This window comes from Platalea leucorodia, assembly GCF_965183815.1.
Source record: "Platalea leucorodia genome assembly, chromosome: 5".
Classification (NCBI taxonomy): domain Eukaryota; kingdom Metazoa; phylum Chordata; class Aves; order Pelecaniformes; family Threskiornithidae; genus Platalea; species Platalea leucorodia.
Genome location: NC_138827.1, coordinates 71,087,076 through 71,109,646, shown reverse-complemented (window position 1 = coordinate 71,109,646; position 22,571 = coordinate 71,087,076). Strand labels below are relative to the sequence as shown.

The following is a 22,571-nucleotide window of genomic DNA, read 5'->3' as shown; positions in this document are numbered from 1 at the left end:
AGTTCAGTCTCCTTTGTCTCTTCTGCTACCGACTTCCTCCTTATTTTCCATTCGGTCTTTACCTGGAAGAAAAAATGCGTTTCCTGGGGTTTGGATTCTCAGGGCTATAAAGTAGGGGAAGTGCTCTAAGTAATTAACGTTGCAAATTTTGTCTTCTGTGTTCCCAAAAGTTTGTAGGATCTTGGAGGCAAGGAGCTATAAAAGGGTAAAGGGCTGAGATAACATTTGGGAAGACGACTAGACCTATGTAGATTTGAACATATTAACCCAGTTCTGGTGCCCAGAGCAAGTAGGAATATCCTCTTATGGGCAGTTTGAAGAAAAAGTTTCCCTGAGCTCTTGTGGGTGACCCTGATGATTAGCCTACTTTCCAAAGCCTTCTGCGCATTGCTTTTCTGTGTCGTGCAGGTTGGCTCTTGTGAGTGACACGTTACACTGTGTTGGAATGCGACGCATTTGTATTTGTCAGCAAGTTACAAAGCCATGGATTAATTATTTATTACAGTCAAAATATGAAAAATGAAGAAAAATAAATGGAACCAGCTGGCAACTACATACAGCAAAACTCTGGAGACCCTGGTATACAGTTGATACAGTAGGCTTGTGTTTTGGGGGTGCTGCATTTTAAAGCTATGTTTGCCCATCCAAAAACCCCAGTAGGTTTCTGAGTGGCACACCACCAGTGCAAGACACAGGAGGCTTGCTGTCCACCTGCTCCCTACTGTCAAAAGATACCCTGCACCAAGCAATTTTTGCATAGTTTTTGGTCTCTGGGACTTGAATTGTTTCAAGCAGCGAGGTTTGTTTTTTGGCTTTGCTGCAAGGGCCACTATTAGGTAATTAGCCATGAAGAATCAATGACAGCAGCCAGAGATGTAAAGCTGAGGTCCTCACACTTGCAGTCATTGGAGATTTTGTGACACTTTACGTAAGGGTAGGGGTCTTGGGCCCTGCTCCTGGCCGAACTCCAGGCCAAGTAATTACATTCTGCCTGTCTGAAATTCCCTCCGTAGTGTCAAGTGGGAAAGCAACCCTCATTTCCTTCTCAAAGCGGTGGCGGGTGCAGAATGTCTGCCACAGTGCCTGGCTGCATTTTAGCAGGGGGTGGAAACATCCAAGAGCTGCAGTCACCAGCCTACTTTGCTTTGCAGGCTTTGCTAGTGAAAAGCGCGCTATAAGTTGAGCCCTTACCTGCAGCCTTGATGTCAAGATGACAGTCCTTTGAAGAAGATACAAGGAGCAGCGCTATGGCTAACAGCAGGTGCGGTACTGTAACACCAAAGCAGGCAGGAGGCTCTTGGTTGTGCTTTCTCTCTCCACCCGGCCCATCTTTCTCTCTGCCCTGATGGATTTGACGTGCCTACAGTAACTTGTGTCTGATGCTTGAGTCTCATGCTCCTCCAGCTGTGAGACTGGGAGAGCCTGAAAACAGGCTGCCCCATGCTGCTGCCAGAGCTCCCTGCCACCACGGTCGAGCCCTCTCTGGGCTGGGGATGCCCCTCCATCAGACTGAAGAACTTGGAAGAAACTCCTGGCTATCATCACAAGAGGCACGACCAGGCAAAAGACAGATAATGGATAGATAAAATTCAGCCTTTTTGCCAGCATGGCTTCTTGGAAATGGCAAAGATTTCATTGTGATGGGTTTTGTGTAGTTCACTCGCAGATTACAGGGTTGGGCACACCTTCAGTGAGGGAATCGCCCCAAGGCTGGGTTTGGTTTCTGTCCTCTAACGGCAGGGTGTGCGCAGCGGGGCAGTTGTTACAGTGCTGTAGATTAGCTGGACAGAATTTGGCTCTTGATGTTTATGGCATTGTTGTTTCTTTGTGGCAGGTTCTTGCCCTCTTTTCGGTATTACTAGCCTGTACCTCACTGTTTAGTTTTAGGTTCAGAGCTTTAAAAAGAAACATTGTCTTTTTTTCTCTCTTCCATTAGATTTTTCCTGTCAGCCATATATTAATCCATTCAATCAAATATTTTCCTGTTTCTGAAATAAAAAATGTCTATAGTGGAAGCTCAGTGCACAAGAAATTCCTCCCTGCACACTTGATTTATTTGTTATTGTGCTGAGGAGTCGTAAAATGTGAGCCCTGTGGAGCTCTGTGACATGGCTGTGTTCTCTAGCAGCATCGGGTGTGACCATATGGACATGCTGGAGCATGGATTTTCCTTCACATGCTGGTTGCAGAGCATCCACACTACACCTACGTGTTTCTGTGCACGCAGGCTCAGCTCGCCACAGCCACTCGCTTGGTTTTTAAGGAAATTCAGGTGTGCACTAAGTGACTCTTTCTCCGTCCCGTTCTGTGCAATGTGGTGTAATCACAAAGTGCTGCTGTGGGACTTAGAAAAAGACCTGTGAGTTTGTTGCTAGCTAGATACCACAAGGACATCACCTCTGATTTACGGAGTGCTTGAGCCACAGGTTGCTGGAGGATGGGAGGATATGCTGGAAAGCGTTATTATATTTTTGCCCTGTTCTCATCCTCTTACACCACCATCACACGTGGGATCCTGGCTGGACCTTTGATCTGGCCTGGCCTGGCTCTTAGGTAGATCTGTTGGACAGACTGCATGCAAAGTAGCCACTTTGCAGCAAGCAGTCCTCGTGCTTCCGTGTTTAGCTTCCTACTCTGCAGAGGTGGGGGTACCCTGTTTCACTTTCCATCCCTCGCTAAATCCCACAGTTCCTGGGCTGTTCACTGGCATTGGACCTTTCTGGAGTGTTAATGCTGAGAAGTGCCTACGGCCGCTTCCCATTGCCAACCAGGGGTTCGGTGTTTGTTACAGACATGCTGGGATACAGTAAATCTAATTTCTCTCCCTTCTCCCCCTATTCGTCTGCTGTGTCCAAGGTGACTACTCCAGAGAATAACCATCTTGCCTGGCACTTTAATATAGTGCTAATTCATTGTTAATTGCTGGGGCAGAGAAACCTGACTCAGTTGGAAAAACGATGAATCAAGCTGTTGTCTCTGGAGTGTTGGGCTGGATAAGCCAATTCTCTGGAGTAATGAGCCACCACTGCAGCGAAGTACCTACTATTCAGAGAGCAGGGAAACCTTGCCTTTCATTTTCTACAGATAGATCTGCTGAAGCTGATAGGTACATATTGATTTAAGAGCAGTCAAATGTTGACTTTGAAGAAACAGGAATGGTTTTCACATGCTTTCTGATGCACTGTTACTTTTGTCACTTTTAAAATGACGTCCCTCTGCCCTTTTTTTCTCAAAAGCTTTGATTTAGACAAATCTGGCAATTTGTAATAGTTGAGATCATAAATCATGGAGGAACATTAGTAAATAAAAGAAGGCATAGCAGAAAGCTGTAGGAAAGCTCTTTTGTATTGTGTGTTCACTGCAAACATTGTGGTCTCTCTTTAAATATGCGGAAAATAACATACCACAGAAGTAAATGAAATACTAATTTTGTCATTTTGTGAGGGATGGAAGGGAACAAATATTTTAGAAATGACAATAAAATACAAAGCAGCAGAACGTAGAGCCCTCGTAAAAATGGGTCAAGGCAAGTGGCGATGGCAATCCAATGAAACTAATTTCATATTCTCTTTCTAGAAGTAATAAAGAGGGGAATGAACACCACAGTAGTGCTTCCTAATGAAATACCTGATTCTAAACAATGTCTTAAGAGTTCATGGGTCGCACAATGCATAGCATGCAGATGGGAAAAACAGTGAGACTTAAAATTTCTTTTCTTAAAAAATATTAATTAATAATACTTTGGCAATCATAGATGATGAGTGAAGCAAAACTGTGTTATTCCATAAGGGAACATGGTGTGCTTAATGATCTATAGGATGATGTGCACAGTGAGTTTTTGCCGTGTTTGCGCGGGTTACAGCAGGGGATTTCGCGTACTGGAAATCAGGACTGAGTTGTCTGGGAGACTTGGGCAAAAGCTACTTTTCCAAACCATGCTACCTCTCAAACTTCGGTGCTTACTTTTTTATCTAGACAAATTTTTTTGTGGGGATGGTGTGCCCTGTGATTCATTCTTAATGGCTGCACCCTGATAGTTTCGCTTTTTGATCATTTCTCTGCACCTAAAAGACAGACCATAGATGGATACCCACTGCTTTTTGATTCCTCCAGCTCCAGCGTGGCTGGATGTGATGTCTGCTCAGACAGGGGTGGTCAAGACTGGTGAGGCAACTTGTGCTCAACAAGCCCAGATGGACTTTTAGAGATATTTGTATCACAGGTTTATTCATTCCACTCAGAAAGCTCAGAGCTTTGGTTTGGGTGGGTTGCAGCTGGAGTATTTATTTTGTCTTTGATTTAGAAGTACAGGGGGAAATAGATGTCAGATCAAGATGTGTGAATTTTGTCAGTAGAGAATATCTGTCGTCTTCAGTTGTTATATTATCTGGAGTTCCATTCTCTCTCTCTTATCAAAATTAGACAATAACAGTCAATTTCAGTATGTCTTTTCAATCTAAACCATTCAAAAACCACTGGAAAAAATATCAAGCTCTGTAACTTCTGTTTCTATGCAGTATTAAAGCTGAAGGCAATATATATTTCAAGTGCCACTTACTCTGCATTTATCTCTATCATGTGTGTCTGCTTTTGGGTGGGGGTAAGGGACTCTCTTTCTCTGAAGACAGCAGTATGTGCAAAATGCTCAGAGGGCTTCCACCTCTGAACTGCTTTCTTATACTGCTCCAGTACCTGTGCCCTCCAGCCAGACACGCTGCGTTTTGGAACAAAAGCTGTGGCTGTGCACTCTGGTTTTCCATCCTTTTGGTGCACACCATTTTCCTGGCAGGCCACGATAGCTCAGGAGCCTTGCACGAGGTTTGACAAAGGCAACAGGAGCTCGTATCAGACAACGAACCCCTTACATTTGACTCTCAGGTGTCCGATAGAGCTTCTTGTGATTGATAGTTATCACAATTGCAGTGGAAAGCTGCTGAGCTTTGACTGCTATAGCCAAACCTGCCTAATGCGCCTAGCGTGGATATCTAATGTGGCTGAAAAGTGCTGCTGATTTTTATTAACTTTAAGCTTGAGATTCCCCTTGAAATGATAGTGGGGAGTGTACTTGCAATTAAAGCAAAACTGCTTCTATGTCTGAAATTAGTTTAGGTTTAGTATTATTCCATTTAAACCTAGAAACGGAAGATCAAGTAAAGTGGATAGTTTTGGTTTTTTCTGAGGTGGCATGTTTAGTCTTGTCCAAGTAGTACATCCTTTCCCTATTCATTCAGACTCCTGGAACTGCGGTGCCACCTCAGTGCCACCTGCTCCGGGACAGCTTTCATTTGGCCCAGGATTAGCTGAGGACAGGGCAGGAATGAGGTGGGACTCTGAAGTGAGGGAGCCCTGAGAGCATGGCTGGTGTTTTTCTTCACCAGCTTCTTATAACGAAGACGACTGTGAGGGTACTGACACCGCGGCAGAGGTAAAGGCCGTCCCTGGGGCCGAGGACGCGTGCGCGGTCATGCAGGACGTGCTGCCCCGTTCGAGGCAGAGGCAGTTCTGCCCAGACGGCGGCCTGTGCGAGGCTGCCCCAGAGCAGCTCTGCTTGGGCTGCCCCAGCTCCCCCTGGGATGCTCCAGGCAGAAACTCTGCTTAAAATCTGAACGTGCAGATTTAGCGCTGCAGAGACTTGGCAGTAATTGGCGGGGTGGTGGTTTGCGTTGATGTTGCTCTGACAGGTCGTCTTTTTAGCAAATGACATCACTGTAGCTCTAGCCCCTGTCGTCTCACCCTTTTGCCGTTCACACACAATTTGCCCAGATTTAGCCCTCATTTCTTCCAGTCCTGGCCCTCTCGTAAATGCTAAGCTGCCAGCATTGTAAGGAGTTGTAGTAGGTTGAAGATGAGCAAACATCTAGAGCAAGATTACTAAATAAAGCTCTTTAAATTCACACAACCTTTGAAGCTTGCCGGCTGGCAGCAGGCAAATCTTGAAGGCTGAAAAGCCACTAGATAAGCCTCTGTTCCATTTACGTTTGAAAATTTTTGCAGTTAAAAATATTGCTCTTTTTTATTTCATTTTAATGCTCCCTAAGTACTCCCTGTCCCTCACACTTGTACATAAATGATAATATCAGGCTTTAGAGATGTGTAAATGTTTATAGGCTACTGGCCGTATGCAACATTTTATTCTCAGGCCCCTTACAGAAATCTTAGAGCCCTGGATCATTGCAGCTGGCCTTTCTGTGCAGATCGCCAATCATAAAAATTACATGGGGAGCGAAACAAGATTGTATTGTGCTACCAGAGCACATTGCACTGCTTGTCCCCCAAAGATCTCTGAGAGCAAGCGAGATGCTCTCCCTCCCGTGTTGCACAGCATCCCCCAAGGAAATCCTGCAGCTTCTGGGCGGTGCTGGGAGTTAGGCTGTGGTGGAGCAGGATGTAGGTGCTCGGTCTCCTTGCCCCAGGCCAGTCTTTTTTGGAAATTCATTGTTGTGGACTCTTTTTTTTTTTTCTTTTTTTTTTTTCTGAATGGTTAGAAATGCCCAGAGACTGGAATATGTGCAGGGATATGTTTTTTTTCAGGGTTAGTATGCTGTGTATGTTGTTCCATGTTTGTATGGACTTCTACAGGAATTGCAGATTGAAATGGGGAATGTTTTTGTGTCTATGCACTATTCTCACACATCAAGTGCCCAGAAGTACGGTAGCACATATTTTTTCTCACAGTCATCTATGCTTACAGTGTTTCAAAGAATATTCCAAAATATCTTGGCACAGACAAAGCGAAGCTGTTTGCAAGATCCCTAGCTGTGGAACAACAAAGGCTACATTCTCAACACACATAACACATGACTTTAATAAAATCTTAAACAAAAATCAGATAATGTATTTAGAAAATTAAACTTCACCATTTATGATGCTACTTACATTGTGAAAGGAAGGAGGCATCGCCTTGTGCCTCCTTTCCAATGTCTTTTTCCCCGGTTCTACTCACTTCTTCAAGGCTGAAATCTTATATTTAAGTACAAATAAATACATTTTAAAACCAGTCGTTTGGGACTAACTGACATCGTGGTGCCTAACTTAAAAGGGACTTGGTGTTCAGAAACCAAGGCATACAAGCACGTATAAGGTGCCTCTGGTGGAGCACTGAGAAGTTTGAAACTTCTAAAATCATTATTAACGTCTTACCATTACATATGGCAAAAAGGATGTGGTAAATCACAGAACGTATCCTGGATATTACAGACCCAGCCGTCTCATTAACTTTGGGTCAAAAAACATTCCTTGGTTTCCAGTTTGGATTAAATTGAGTTTTATGATACTTGTACCATCATAGTACAAAATAACGTTGACACCCTTGAATTTTCTAGTTGCTTTTTCTCAAATTTATGGTTTAGATCTCTACATTATGCTCTTACTAGGCCATGCCCGTTTGATCTGCTGCACTTGAATCCAAGGCACACGGGCAGGGAGAATTGTGAGGAGCCCCCTTCCTTCTTGCCACAAGTCCCATAACATGGATGTCGAGGAAGGCGAGCACATTCTGCCAAAAGGCTTAACGCAGACCCATCGTTGGTAGGGGCTTTTATGAGAGTTGTGTGGGTAAGTCTCTTGGTTAGGTCTGGAAAACCTCGGTCTTCTCAGTCATGCTTGCAAAAAGCGTGGCAACCTAGATTTCTTTTTACTTCTTGGACTTTCAGTAATTTTTAGATTTGAAGCATGCAGGGTATCGCAGAAGTCCCATGTGCTACCACAGGATACAACGAGGAGTTGTATCCTGCCCGTGAGGAGTAAGAGCTGGCTCCTCTTTCTGTGCTGTGTTGAGGGAAGCTGCAGTAGCAACTGCGAATCCATCCAGTCGTAGCAGAAGGAAGGAGACACACTAAATTTCCAGGACTCAACAGGCCCCATAAAAAGATCTGTCTGGACAGCACTTCACTAGTTAAGTGCTAAGTTATTATTATTATTATTTATTATTTATTTCCTCTTCTATTTTTCCTCTTACTGAACAAGCAGGAAATCTCTTTGTTCTTTCATTTTAGAAGTGAAATAAATGTATTCCCTGCAGGATTTGAAATTTTAATAATCCATAATAAATAAAATCATATCTAATAACATAACCGCTTTCAATTGGCAACGCGATCTCCTAGATGCATTGCAATGGCAGAAACATAAATAGTTGCAGCCTCTGAAAGCCTACTTCCTATTTGCTAAATATACTTGGCTTGCTCTAAATTCCTTTGTGTGCAGTCATTAATACAATCCTCTTTGACAGCATTTAATTAAAGTGCTTTTCTCTATTAAATTCATTAAAACTTTTTTTTTTATATACAACTGTTTCCCAGACACTGAATGTTAAGGACCTGTAGGCCTCTCTTTAAATAACTTCTCTCTCCTTGCTGTAAATTGTTAATTAAATTTAACTTAGACTGTTTAAAGATGGCTTGGAAAAGAAAGCCAGATTTCAGGATATGGTCTCAATCATGTCTGATTTTTTTTAACACAATTTTTTCCATGTAGTTATAGACTGCGTGTTATATTGTTTATGAATGTTGCTGTACTTTCAGCTGGAACTAAGCAAAGAAAGACCCTAAAAAGCTCATTTCCATCTCACTTCAAAAATTTCCATCTTTTTAGTGCAGTTTCTGAGCCTAAGAGTATTTGCATGGGGGAGTAAGGAGGGAGGAGCTGTTTAGTATTAATAGATTATTGACAGTTTAATGTCTTGGCACCTAGACAGCCCATAAGGTATAATAAACAGGAAGCTGTCTGATGTGAGCGCAGTCAATAGCGTATTCAATCAGAACCTTTCAGTTAATTGCTGGTTGACCTCAGAGATTTCCTTTAAGTGAAACTGTCCTTCGCTCAGATCTCATCTGGGTTTCAGGGCTTAATTTGAGAATGCCCTTTCCATATGGTAGCTTGTGCATACGTTCCTGGTTGGATTTTTGCTTTGCTCCCATGCACGGCATCGCAAGAGCCAGCGTCTGCCCGGAGCTTTGTAAAACACGTAGACGTGCGCTGCGTGTGTGCCACCCCTCCGAGGGCTGCGAGCGTGGATGGGCATACGCCGTGTAACCGGCCTGCCGGCAAGCACCGGCACCGCAGTTAAAGCAGGCAGGCTTGTAAACTGATGTCAGGGGTATTTTCAAAGCAGCTGAGCTGTTTCCCAGAGTGTTTTGGATAGAGTTAGGCACAGCTTTGGTGCCTGGGCCGGCACAGCGGCATTAACGAGACCTGACCCGGCCTCTGCAGATGAGATGTGCCGCAGGCCAACGTGGCTGCCCCGGCAGAGGGGTTGGCACCGCTGCATTCATCCCACCCGCGGGCACAGATTCCTTTGCTCGTCTGCACAAGTGCAAACCAAGGCTCATTTGTATTTAGTTTCCCTAATTTCTGTACTTAGCCATTCTAATTTTTTCGGACTGCGTATCTTGATGAGATCTAGATAAGCTACAAAGGCAAGCAGGCAGGAAACCACACGGGCAGTCCCTGACCCTGACTAACTGGAAACCATCTGCTTATTTGGGAAGGGAACCTCCATGGAAATCTCTTCTTGCAAGTCTGCCGCGTTTGGGTTTTTCTTCCTTTCCCTCCAACTGTTGACTTTGAGCGTGTGTGTTTTCCTTAAGCGAGATCAGGGAGGGTCAGCTGCGGCAGCCCTCGTTTGCAGCAAATGGGTCTGGATTTCCCGATGGCAGTGAGTACTGCCCTGTGAAGGAAATGCTTCTGTACCAGAGCGGGTTTAATTTACATTTCATTCAGTCAAGAGACTTTTTTGTCTCTAGATCTTGCAGTGATTGTGTCTTTTAGCCACTTATCATGCATTCAGACTGTGGTTTGCTGAAAGGAGTATTATTACTTTTAATCTCTAATTTTTCCCTGGTTTTTGTTCGTTTCTGTGGTTGTCTTTGTCCCTCTGTGTCAAACAAACTGCTTATGCCTTTTTAATGGCCTGATTAGCACCGGGGAAGCATTGCTGACTTGGAGTAATGTTATTCCTGGTGTTCCCTTGTTTAAATGAGATCAGGAGTAAGAATGCTGTGTTGCTCTGTTTGGGATGCATTAAAGTCTAGTCTGGAGCCCTGACTGAAGCAGATTGTAAATTTTTTGGGTTCACGCGTGTTGGAAAGGTGAGGGGAAATAGTTTTGAGATGATGCCTCCTTTATGGGAAGATTCAAGGATAAGAGAGGCTTGGAGTCGTTCTTTCTGGAGAGAATGGAACAAAACCATGGCGAGATGGGACAGAACCAAGGAAGAAATCCCAAGGTACGTGTGTGCCCCTGGGGCCATCAGCTGCAACACGCACGCTTCACTCCCAGGTGTCTCTGACCAGAATATATTCGAAAGTACTTTCTGGCTTTATCAGACTTGCTGGCCAAGCTGCTAATCAGTATTACACAGACCAAAGGACTCCCACATGCAATAAAAATCATAAGCTTTATTGGATTTTGAGGTAGGAAGGATTCACATGCTGCTCCTTTTATAAACTGCATTACATTTCATTCTTTCAGAGCTCCCATCAGTACAACCCATTGTAAATATGACGGTGAAGGAGGTAGGTGGGTAGATAGATGGCTATGAGCTTCTGTTCCTTGGGTGGTACAGCCTAGAGCTATAGAAGTGCTTGAGCTGAGTTTAAGGGGTTGCTGACATTTCTGAAATACTGAAAGAAAAAAATACGTTGGCGCTTTTTAAATTATTATTTCCAGTTAATATAAAAAAAAAAAAAGGTTTGCGGCAGTTTAGAGCAACAAAATGCTTTAAAGGCAAATAGGAAGAATTTGAAGAGCAAAAGTTGTTCTGAATAAAAGCAACCAGAATATGCTGTTTCATGAAAAATGCCTAAACAACTGCTTGAACTTTGTCAGAATATCCACCCTCCCCCCCTGCCACCCCAGGCAAACAGCTTGGCAAAGTAGACTTTATTTAGGCAATACTTTGATGTCACTCAGTCAACATTTTTGACCGAAAGAAAGATTTTTGACTGAAAAATGCCACACAATTCTAATCTTAATGAAGCAAAGAATGGTGTTTTGCATTTCTATCAAAAGCCTGAGGCTCCTTGCACACAGACGTACACAAGCGGCAGGCTTGTGTTAAGCGTGAGCTTACCCCTCCGATTGTGTGTGTGTAACCAGCCATGGGCTGAGTGGTCCACAGAGCTCCCCACAGCAGGCAGCGGCAAAGCCAGGGATGGATCCCAGGGCTGTAACAGCATCATCCTCTGCTTTGTCCCAATACTGCCTCGCTGGCCATATATTAAAGCATTTTATTAAAAATGAACAACTGCATATTTTCCCCAACTGCGTATTTTCTAGTACTGTGAATATAAACCACAGGTGCTGTTTACTTTCCGTAAAGCCTTTTTCTTCCAGCATCCAGAACCTATAAAATAGGTACAGGTCAGAGTGGTGAGACAGGGAGAGCAGCAACACCAGCGTAGCTTCTTCAGTCTTCCAGTCGTGTCCACCTTTTCCAGAGCGTAATCAGGAAGACAAAGGATTTCAGATTTATTTCTGTGAGGCCTCCTGTCCTCAGTGCCCTACTCTGTGCGGGAGACTGTACTTTGGTCATTTGATTTTTATTTACCCAGTTTCAAGCTAAGGGTATAATAAAGCACATTATGCCAGTTGCGTGTGTGGTAATGCTGGATATTTTGCCTTTTACCATGGTAGTTGATTATAATGCACTTTTTAAGACTTGCTTTCTAAAAAAAGGAATATTTATACTTTTATGTGTTTGATTCACACAGTATAGTTTGCTCAAGTCCTGTTATTAAGTGCATTGGTGGTTACGTCTAGAAAGCAAAAAACATGCTGAGTAGTGTTTTATCAGCACAAATCTACTATTTTCACTAACCATAACAGTCAGGTTCTTCTGACTTCTAACTGCCCCCATTGTAAAAATTAGCAGTACGGCTGGGTATTCCTGGAACCCAAATAGCCATCTGTAAGGACCTAAAACAGTTTGATGGGACAAATAATTACCCCCCCATACACCCCCCCAGAATCCAGTGTCTAATCCAAACATATTCTTCCTGAAATAATGCAGTGCCTACTCCTGATCTGAGTAACTGGAAAACAACATGATTATAGTGGCGCCATCCGTGCCACCATAGTTAGGGGTTTAGAGCTTGGCCTTAAGCATGGCTCTAGGTTGGGGCTTCTCAGGGAAGATCTTGCTCACGCTGCCCGCAAATACTCTTCTGATTTTCAAATTAAAAGGAGAACATGTGTAGTGTTAATTAAACAAGAAGACGTAGAGGATACAAGAAGTATTTTGTCTGCAGAAAAGCAAACCAAAAAGCCTTTTGTTACTTCCGTAGTTCCTGTGGCGTTCTGCCAGCTCCTCATTAGGATTAGCAGGGTTGGGGAAACTCAGAATCAAGCCGATATCTTTGACAGACCCTCCCTCCAACCACAACCAAGCTCTGTCTCGATTTGGAAACTGCCAAGCAGGGCTCTACACGCCATGGCACCCTGAGGAGCCTTGCTAGGGCTGCAAGAGAAAGCACCGAAGAGGCAAGTCAGAGGCCCACAAAGCTCATGGTCTTTTTTTGAAGAAGGTGAGTGTTAACTGGAAGGTTTTGTGGCCCTTGATGCGTTCGCAAATGCTGAAAGTCCCGCTTGAGTGGGACTCCAGTTAGCATCACCATGCAGAAGGGCAGTGAGAACCTTTATGGGGCTGTTGCTTTTTCCCTTGCGGGGGCGGGCTGCCTCACTACCGCAGGTTACAGGCAAGAGAGGCTTGCATGGCTTCTTCGAGGCCGGCAGAGTCCTGCCTGCCTGCCAGGGGATGCAGCAAGCCAGCCCCCGTGCCAGCTGTGTTGGCCGTGCCCCATCCCCAGACAATGGAGCCATCCATCACCGACGCCTTCAGGAGAGAGTCTGCAGCGGCGTTGTGCAACACTTCCTGGCCACATCGGCCTCTCTGTCACCAGCACCCTGGTTTGTGCCAGCAGAAGCCGGAATGAATCTGGCCTGTTGTGTATTTATACAGTAGGTACGTGCCAGCTCCACCTGCGGGCTGAGTCGTAGTTGTTGACAACCTTCCCAGGCTGCAGGTAGGTATTTGAGAAAGGGATATCCACTGCTGGCCACAGTTACTATGCCATAAACCTAAGAATCTGGTTTAAACCAGCCAAAGATGGGAAATTCAGAGCTAATCCACTAACGTTCATCAGCATGAGCTCATTTATGCTACCCCATAAAATCAGCCAGTTCTCAGGCACTTGCACAGCAATGAAAGTTGTGCCTGTGCTTTTGTGGGAAGAGTTGAGTTAGCGTTCGAGGGAGAGCAGTTACCCCAGGAAACACCGGGACACTGCTCTGCATTGTCAGAGTTTTGTGATTTATTTTTTTAACATTATACAGACAAAATAGTGGCTATTGTGTAGGCACGTGCTGTCTATTAACAGAGATCAGGAAAGGGAAATAAACCACGCATTACTGAAGAATAAGATCATGATTGTGGTCGAGTGATGGCAGAAATTTTTTTTCTCTTTGTCAATTTGTAAACATTCTTCAAACAACTGTGCAGACAGCAGTGCCACGGCTTCTTGAAAGGAAAGCAAAGGCAAGGAAAGATTCCTCCACACAGATGTTTTACGGTAACCTTAGGCCTGTCCAAAAGCTATCTGGTCATCTCCAGTTGTCACTGCGAGCTATGCTGCACATGTAGCCTCTTAGCAGCGCAGTGTAATCAGACTGTAATTTATATTTTATCTCCAGTGATGATAGCTCTTAAAAATGTTTTGTGGTGTATTTGCTCTTTGATGCATGCTAAGCTCCTGTTAGCATTAATGGGAGCAGTGTGTGCCGGAGGGGGGAGACACCTTCCCCCCGCCTTCCAGTCAAGATCAATTGTGTTTTGCTAATGCTTATGCTTATCACTTTGCCTGGGGTGGCAAAAGCAATGCACAACTGAAAGTTTTGTTAGTTTTTGATTTTTTTCTTTCTTCCTGTTGTCTTTTTAGTCACCTTTTTGACCCGTTTTGACAGCTTGGTCCTGGAGAAGAACTGCAGGATGGGGCCACTGTTTCAGAGCCTGGGTGTTTGTTCAGTGTCTTGCCATGTTTTCAGATCACTGCCTATTTCCTGCCCTTAAGCAAGGCGACCGCCATAAAGCAAAGGGAAGCATGTGGCAAGTGTGCTCCAAAGATGTTGAAATGAATCACTTCAACCAGCTCGCATTCCAGCCTGGAAACCAAACTTGCCTTTGACTTCGGATTCCCTGTGGAACTCATTTCTCTGCTCACAGTTCCCCCTGACTCCCCTTTTGCGTGGCTCAGAGAGTGGCTTGTACCTCAAAGCTGAAAGATTTAGGACTTGGGGTTTGTCTGATCCAATATTCTGGCTCCGGTGGTGGTCAGCAGCAGATGAAGGGTGATAGGAAAGGCCTGAATATTTGGGGGATTTTTTTACTGTGTGACCGCTTTGTCTTTGCGGCTGAATAGGACCCAGGGCTGCTGGGTTACAAGTTGTCGTAGCCACCAGCTCTGGTTGGCTGATTTGGTCTGGCTTGCATGAGACGGCGTGCATCATATCACAAACATGTATTATAATTATCTCTAATAACGGTGTTTACTCTTGTGAAGCAATTACTAAGCTGTATTGGAAAACGCACAGGATGTGCGGCTAGCATTTGAGCTACAAAATTAAAAGAAGCTCAGACTGAAGTTAGATGAAAGTGAACATATTTATCCATGTCAGACTTCCTACCATTTTGCACGCTCATATTGATTTCTTTTGACACGGTCTTCTTTTATTGAGTACCATATATTTTTTTTAAATCCCTTACCGATAACGGTACCTGCTAAGGGCAATTGTAAAAGGAAACTAAAGTATATTAAACCTGCCTGGAGTCAAAATGTAATCTAACACCTGTAGTCTGCAATTTGTCATCACTTCATAGATAGTTTTTCTTTTTTAATAACAGTTTTGGATTTTCCTGAGTTTTGACCTTAGGATACTGTATAATCCAAGAAAAGCAAGGAAACTAAACCACAGTCTTTAACACAGCTTTATGGTGTCAAGGTGTGAAATCACGGCTGTGAGAATGAGCCCAAAGAAAATACTTCATTTGGAGCTGCGACTAGTGCTGTAGTGTTTACCTAAATGAATATATTTTTGCAAGGGAAAAAAAGAGAGTAGTCTAACAACCACATTTTTAAGAGGAAAGAAATGAACACAGGTGCAAATTGTAACTTCTGCTACAGTTTCTTGTACAGACATTCCTAGGAAACCTGTAAAGTGTCTTGGCACAGTGATGGCATCTAATTAATGCTCCTACCCCTGCGAGCCCCGGACTGGGAGGCTGTCAGGGTGCGAGCCTGTTTGTGGCAGCAGCTTGCTCTCTCCTCTTCTTGCACATTTCTGTGGACGAAGATAAGCTGCGAGAGACTGGGAGTAGCACCTGTAAGGTTGGTTGTTTGAATAGATAATCTCCCACAGATTATTCCTGTAAGATCTGCTAAGAGGGACAGACAGTGCCTCCTTCTAGGTGTAAGATTTCTTTGCAAGGTGATGGAAGTGGTCTCTTAAGTAAACTCTTAATGTGATAGGTAGGCAGTGCCTGGGAGCTCTCAGCTTTCAGAGGTGAAGCGTTGCAAATTCCAGCTACAACTCTCAGTAAAATGCAGCTGAACACCTTGTTCAGGCTTGTCCTCTGCCCTCCCTTTGGCTTTAGCTTGTCATTGAGAAGGAGCTTTTCCAACGGGCTTGCTTACATGAAGTTCCGAGTGAATCCGTTTTTGCATTGAGTCAAACTGGTGGGAAATCCCACTGACTCGTCTTGGATTTTTGTAAGGGATGTAACAGATGACCGGTGTTAGGTGGACCAAACACAGGTACTGAACCTACGTTTTCTAAAGTGTGGGCATTCTCTCTGGCTTTTATTTTGGGCTCCTTAAGCGGGCTAAAAACTTGCTCTCTTTGGCATAAAAGTCCTTGGTGTGATACAGTGTCATGGCTGGCTACGAGAGCAACGTAAATGCGAAGGAAAGCTAAAAAGTGAGACCCCCTTCCCAGTGTGGAGGAGAGAAGGCCGATCCGTTCAACTCTGCTCCGTGTGGGTTTGGGTTATGAGAATGGGTACGGGGCAGCGCGCGCCACTTGAGCTGCCTGTCGGTGCTCGCCCTGTCTGTGCGCAGGGGAAGGCGGCGCCCGTCCGACACGGGCAGGCTCTGTGGCAAACGCACACTCGTGTCTTCCAAGAATGTAACGTTTTTGGTGTTTCTCATAGTAAGGGGCACCTCGTCACCTCAGCAAAACCGGTCGGAAAGGAGCTCACGTGACTAATCCTGTCTGCAAAGGGAAAAGCAGAACCACTCTACGAAATAAAAGAGCTCGGGGTTTTCACGTAGAAATGCAGTTCCCGTTTGTAATCTGCTGCGAGGGCTGTTCAGGCAGTGAAAGGTGGCATTTCACGGAGCGAGCGTTGTCAGCCGGTGCCTCGCTGCAGCTGGTGCCCGTGCGCCTGTGTGTACCCCGCTCAGGCGTCCTGCTTGGCTCCCCTTAGCGACTCACCATTTTCACGTGTCTAGTTCTAGCTAGAAAGTGGGTGGAAATGGAAACAAACATCAGTGGGATAGTGAATCCAGCCAAAATTAAATGCAGTGCAGACACAGGCTGCAATTACATGACGTTCATCATTCAGTTTGGGTTCGCTCACCTCTCTTTGCTGTGGGAACGCGGCTGTCCCAGTCTGCCGAAGTCAGGTTTCTCCTGCAGCAGTGTCACGAGACGTGGGGAGCGGATATGTGTAAAACAGTGTGGTGATCCCTTCCCCCCAATAATTCCTGGCTTTGGATTGTAGAAAGACCACAAACCCTTAGCTTATTACAAGTAATCCTGATCACTCCCGTAATGATACACTACATTATATACTCTCCTAAACTTAATCATTCAATATCTCACTTCCTTCCCTGTAGGCATGTACTATTATATTTTACACATGGCTTCCAGCTGGTTTTCATTGTGGCCTTCAAATCATATTTCAGTACAGTGTGATTTAAGACCAGTCACTTTTATCTTTTAAAGTCAACTTCCATCATATTCATTTTCTTGCACGTTTTCTCCCAGTGCTGGTTAATTTGTTTGAAAAAAATGAGTTTGGGAGGTTAAAGTCTACCTGAATGAACCTTCATAAAGCAGCATCTTCCGTACCCGCGCTGTTCTGAAACAGTGAGAAGGCAGCCATGCCTGTAGAGTTTAAAAATGAAATCTCTTGAAGGGATGGAAAAAATAAGTCCTGTGGGCATGGAAGGAAATCTATATCTTCACATTTGATTTGAAAGTAGATGGGGAGTCGGTGAGGAGGAGGGAGGGGAAGGGAAGTCAGCTCCAGATGGTGGTGGCTGTGGAGGAGGAGGAGGCTGCCCCACCTGTGGCCGGGCAGCGGTGGGGAAGGGCGCGGAGGAAGGAGAGGGGAGTGGGAAGGGAGGGCACGGGTGCGCCTATGCCGGGATGTGCGCCCTTCCGAGCCCAGCGCCAGCTTTCTCGGGAAAAGGAAAGCTGAGCCTGGCTGTCGTTTTTATCCCTTCTCTCTGAAGCCCACCATACGCCTGGTGTTTGTGGTAGGTCAGACCGTCATTTTGGGGGTTTACCTGCACTGGAAGATGTGCTGCGGCCTGTGCTTTAATCACCGAAGATCAGTGGGGTTTCCTTCTTTGCAGTACAGAAGCAGAGCAGCACTGACCCAAAACCCAAAGTGTTATGGCAGAGTGAGCACAGCAGCGCGTGAAGCCAGTGGAAATTTTACCTGCAGATTTAAAAGCATAATAATGACCCCAAAATCAGAAAATCTGGAACTGCCAAAAATGGGTAGTTTCCTCTATGAGGCTGTGGCGTGCAGAGCCAGACATGAAGTAAGCAAATCGCCCAAATCGACCAGTGTGTTTTACAAATGTAGTTCAAAGCAAATATTCAACAAAAAGGTTATTTAGATTTCATATTCTATCATGTGTCTCAACAGTTGATCTGTTTCCCATAGAAAAGCTTGCTTTTCTGTATTAAATAGCCCATATTATCAGAAGGAAATACAAAACTGGTCACAGCCTAAACCTGAAGGAAATTCTGCACATTTATCCATCTCTTTGTATATGGTTAGTGTTGTGTCACTGAAATCCTTTGTTAATGCCACTGGAAATCCAGAGCAAGCCCCCAAAAGTTAGTGAAATCATGAGACTTATCTGTTATAAGAGTAGCTTTAGGGTTTTGTGTTATTTAGGAAAACAGTCAGTCAAATAAAATACAACCTTTCCCTAATATTTTACACTGATAACTCCCGAGTGGCGTGTTTTCTCATCTGGAGGGGATGGAGAGGTCACTCCAGAAAAGGAAGGGTTAAGTAAAATTATTCTTTCCTTCCCGCTCTTAGCCCTCTCTTTGGTTGATTGCTTTATAGATGCTGTAGGCATCTCTTCATCTCCTTCAAATTAAACATTTTACTGCTGCGGATCCTGTATTGTTGGATTTTTTTCATCATTATATTTGATTGGAAGTCTTGTAACATTTTTCAGGCTGGATCGTTTCTCATGCTATTTGTCAACTGAAAAGCGAAAAAAAGCCCACTTCCAACTCCAGCAAGAATGAACTGAGTAATTCGCACTGTTTCTGGATGTGTTTCTATCTCTGTTAGCTGCTGCTGGAATTCAGCTTCTGATTAGCAATGCTACTTGAGGCTTTTCATATGACGCTGTCTGTAAATTCCCCGGCAGGTTATGTGTGGTGTTAAATCCTTTTCTTTTTGGCTGCTCTGGGCCTTGCAGTGTCAGGGGACAGGACCTGAGGGCACCATAGGGGAGGTAACGTAGGTAGGGGCTGTGTGACAAATTCATGGGGGCTGGGTCCTTGGCTGGTGGCAGCGATCCCAGCTCTGCTGCTTTCAGCGCTCCCTGCCGATGTAGGTACGGATCCGACCCTCGTCTGTAACCCCTCTGTTTGGAAACATCAGTCCTTCTCTTTGAAAACAATCCACGGACAAAAAAGAAATCCTCAAAGAGCAGCTGAGTGATTCCGTTCATTGGAACATTATGCTCTTTTATTACAAGAGATGTAATAAAACATAAACCAGAATACCCGTCATTTCCATTTGAGTTTCTCCTTTCCCCCAGCTCCTTGGTGAGCTCCATGCCTGTGGCACCCTGCGTATTTACGTGCTTGGGAGGAAAATGAGTCTATTGTCACCGAAAAACATTTGCAGCGCTTCTCCCCGCCAGCGGCTCTTGCCAGGAGCGTGGCAAGCCTTGCCTGTCGCCGGCGGTGACACCTGCTTTTAGCTGACAGCGTGGAGCTGCCGTGAAGCTGCCTCCTTGTTCGGGTGCTTTCCGTCCCCACCACGAGCGTCGCTCCGCGGTGGCGGCCGCAGTGCCTTGCGCGGCAGCCGGCGGGGCGTGCGGTTGTGTGTCACCCGCCGCTCATCGAGGCGCTGGGGCCGTGGCGGCGGGTCCTGCCCCCGTGCGCGGCGCTGAGCCGCAGCCGGAGGTGTAGCCCCCCTTGGGCGGCTGCGTGCCTCCCGCTGCCGTCAGCGCGGCAGAAGAGAGGCGATCCATCCCTCGGCCGGGCTGCAGGTCGGGTCGTTCTCACAGCATCTGCGCCTGGTGCGGCTCCTCGGCCACACGTGTGCAGTGGGCAGTGGCTGGGACTTCGATGCGCTTTTCAAAAACCGTGACTGGAGATCGCTGGTGTCGTAAACGACTGTGACAGCAACGTTTGATGAAGGAAGTGAATAAAGGGCTCTTCGGCACAGCGCCTTTTTATTTATTTGCGTAACAGGCTGATATTCCACAGTGGACTTCCCTCTTGCAGTAGTAACTTGGCTATTGTAGCGCTTTACTGGGGGCTCCGTAGGTGTGTAAAATTCAGTGCAAGTTCTCAGCGCATTTCCATTATTTCTCCTTATTTTTTTCCCTTTAGAGAGCTTTAATGTAGGGTTGGTTTTCTGGATGTTACAGTTTGCAGCAAAGACGTTTTGTTCTTTGGATGAAGAGCCAGAATTCCCTCTTATTTGTGGAAGGAAATATTTATCCATATTGATTTTGTTAGCTCTGTAGCGTTGAGTTCTAATAATTATTTCTCTGCATCTGAAGAAACCTCTGGGCAAATACAGCCCTCAATCCTGTAGGGGATTTTTGCCAGTAATCTCCCTTATATAGATTTGGTTTTAAAGAAAGCATATGGAGCTCCTCTCTGTTTCTAACAATTCAGCGCAGGTATTTTTTTTCCCCTGGAATAAGGGCTGCACAAGGCCCTTTCGCAGTCATTTTAAGTGGCTGTTAGGAAGATTAAGAGCTACATATGCTTTCTTTAAATTCGCCAAAAAGGAGATACTGCTGGTGAAAATCTGTTACAAGACTGGAAACTGTGTTTGCCCCAGAGGCTTTCTCAGAATGGAGGGATATAATTATTTGAACTCAGAACTCCTCAACTAGTGAAATTAATACAGATGTAATACAGAGAAAGCTGTTCAAGAGCTACGTTAAAGCCAGCTCTGCAAAGCAACTGAACCGACTGCAACGTCGCACTTCATAGAAGGGAAATCTTAACAAATGTCTGGACTTTTATTATTAATTTTTTTTGTCATAAAGCAGCTGTGATGGATTTCAATGCCAAATCATTATTCACGATAAAGTAGCACCTGACAATCCCACATGTGATTAGGCCTTTGTGGTACTTGGCATCTTGTAGAAACGGTGAGAGTCTCTAGGCTAAGAAGACTGGAGGAAACAAAGCGGGAGAATGACTTGTCAGAGATGGGACAACTGGCCAGTCATCGTGACCACGAGGCCGTAATACCTTTTGACTTAATTTTTATTTTGGCTATTTTATATTTATTTTTATTACCTACATTTTGTATTTATCATTTATTCTGTGGCTTTATGTTTATTTTATATCGTTTGCCTTTTATATTGCTTTCTCCTTTCAGTCTGTAGTTACTGGTGCAGCTGTCTTACAGGTGAGAAAGGTAGTGGAAAATTAATATTAATTAGCACTTTTCTTCACTAAAACGAGGTCGGCCCGCATAAAGACCTGTACCAGTGCCCTTATCGCCGGCACCGAGGGGGTCAGCGTGTACATGAAGTCTGTGTCTGTTTGATCTTGTAGGTGCTGCACAGACAGCAGTCCCAGCCTGCGAAGGAGAATTCCCCACCTAGAGAAGAGGCTCCTCCTCCACCCGCTGAGGACAGTTGTGCCAAAAAGCCAAGATCCCGTACCAAGATCTCCTTGGAAGCTCTAGGTATCCTTCAAAGCTTTATCCACGACGTGGGTCTCTACCCTGATCAGGAAGCCATCCACACCCTCTCTGCTCAGCTGGATCTCCCCAAACACACCATCATCAAATTCTTCCAGAACCAACGTTACCACGTAAAGCACCATGGGAAGCTAAAAGAGCATTTGGGAACGGTGGTTGACGTGGCAGAGTACAAGGATGAGGAGCTGCTGACGGAGTCGGAGGAGAACGACAGCGAGGAGGGCTCTGAGGAAATGTACAAAGTGGAGCCTGAGGAGGAGAACCCCGACAAAAGCAAGGCGGCTCCCGCGGACATCGACCAGAGATAATGTGAGATAGGAGTGCAGAAAGCAATACGTTGATCCAAGGATTTTCTGGTTTTATTTTTAGTTTTTTTCTCTTTTTACTTTTTGTTTGTTTGTTTCCGTTGCGCATGATCCATGTGCAAACCGAATGAATTCAGCATTGCCCGATCAGACATCGCCTTGACACAGACACTCGAGTGTTACACTTCCTACATTTGACTGAAGTAATCATTGTAATCACATAGGATTATGCCTTCATTAATCTTGCACTTATGAAAGGGACATCTAGCAAGTAAATGGGAAGAAAAAGTCCTATGAAATCAATGAAGGAAAATTTACAACTTTGTGTGTATATATATATATTTACATAAAATATATATATATTAAAATTGCATGGGACGGAACTTTACAACCTGAAAGTATAGACTGTGAAATGAGTTCTTTAAAGATGAGACTTGTTTATGTATTAAAACCACTTCACAATGAGTTGCTTTGGCTTTTTGATAAACTGCCGCCTGCTCTCAGGGTGTGGTGACTATTTTTGAATTCCTATTTATTTTCTATGTTTATCCCTGATTTTTTTTTTTTATTATTATTATATGGCTTCCTATCTGGCAACTTGATGGGTAATTTTTGAGGTATGTATTTAAAAACGTAAATCAACACTGCCAAAAAAAGAAAAGAGGAAAAAAAAAAAGAGAGAAAATGGAAAAACAAATCAGGGCACCTTAAAAAGAAAACTAGTAAGTTAAAGTACTTTAAACACAATGCACACTTAAAAGGATACAGCGTGTTCCCCTCTCCAGACAGTCCATAGTGAACAGATGAATTTTCATGGGATTCAGAATGACTAAAACTGAAATTCAGTGCATAGAAGACTTGTCCGTTAACGAGGTCTTTATAGAAGGAGAAGAAAGATAACGTGTTGAGATTTGATGTATGGAATTCATACTATGAACCACATTTTACTGTGGATTTTATTTACCTGTTCTCTGTTTCAGATTTTAAAATTTATAAGCTTCCTTCTTGTCGTTGCTTTTTGTTTATACTGAGGTGAAACACACGCACACACAAGCGTA

The 22,571-nt window shown here is 44.5% G+C and overlaps 1 protein-coding gene across 2 annotated transcripts in view; it reads left to right on the top strand.

The window, feature by feature from the left end:
* The window catches only part of SATB2 (SATB homeobox 2), a gene marked incomplete at both ends in the record, with an annotated part of 131,427 nt that extends 109,911 nt beyond the window's left edge, over positions 1–21,516 (top strand). For both annotated transcript variants that reach the window (XM_082312212.1, XM_082312213.1), the window contains one exon: positions 21,061–21,516. In XM_082312212.1, the coding sequence (XP_082168338.1) occupies positions 21,061–21,516 (456 nt within the window). The remainder of the gene's footprint in view (positions 1–21,060) is intronic.
* Positions 21,517–22,571: the final 1,055 nt, after the last annotated feature.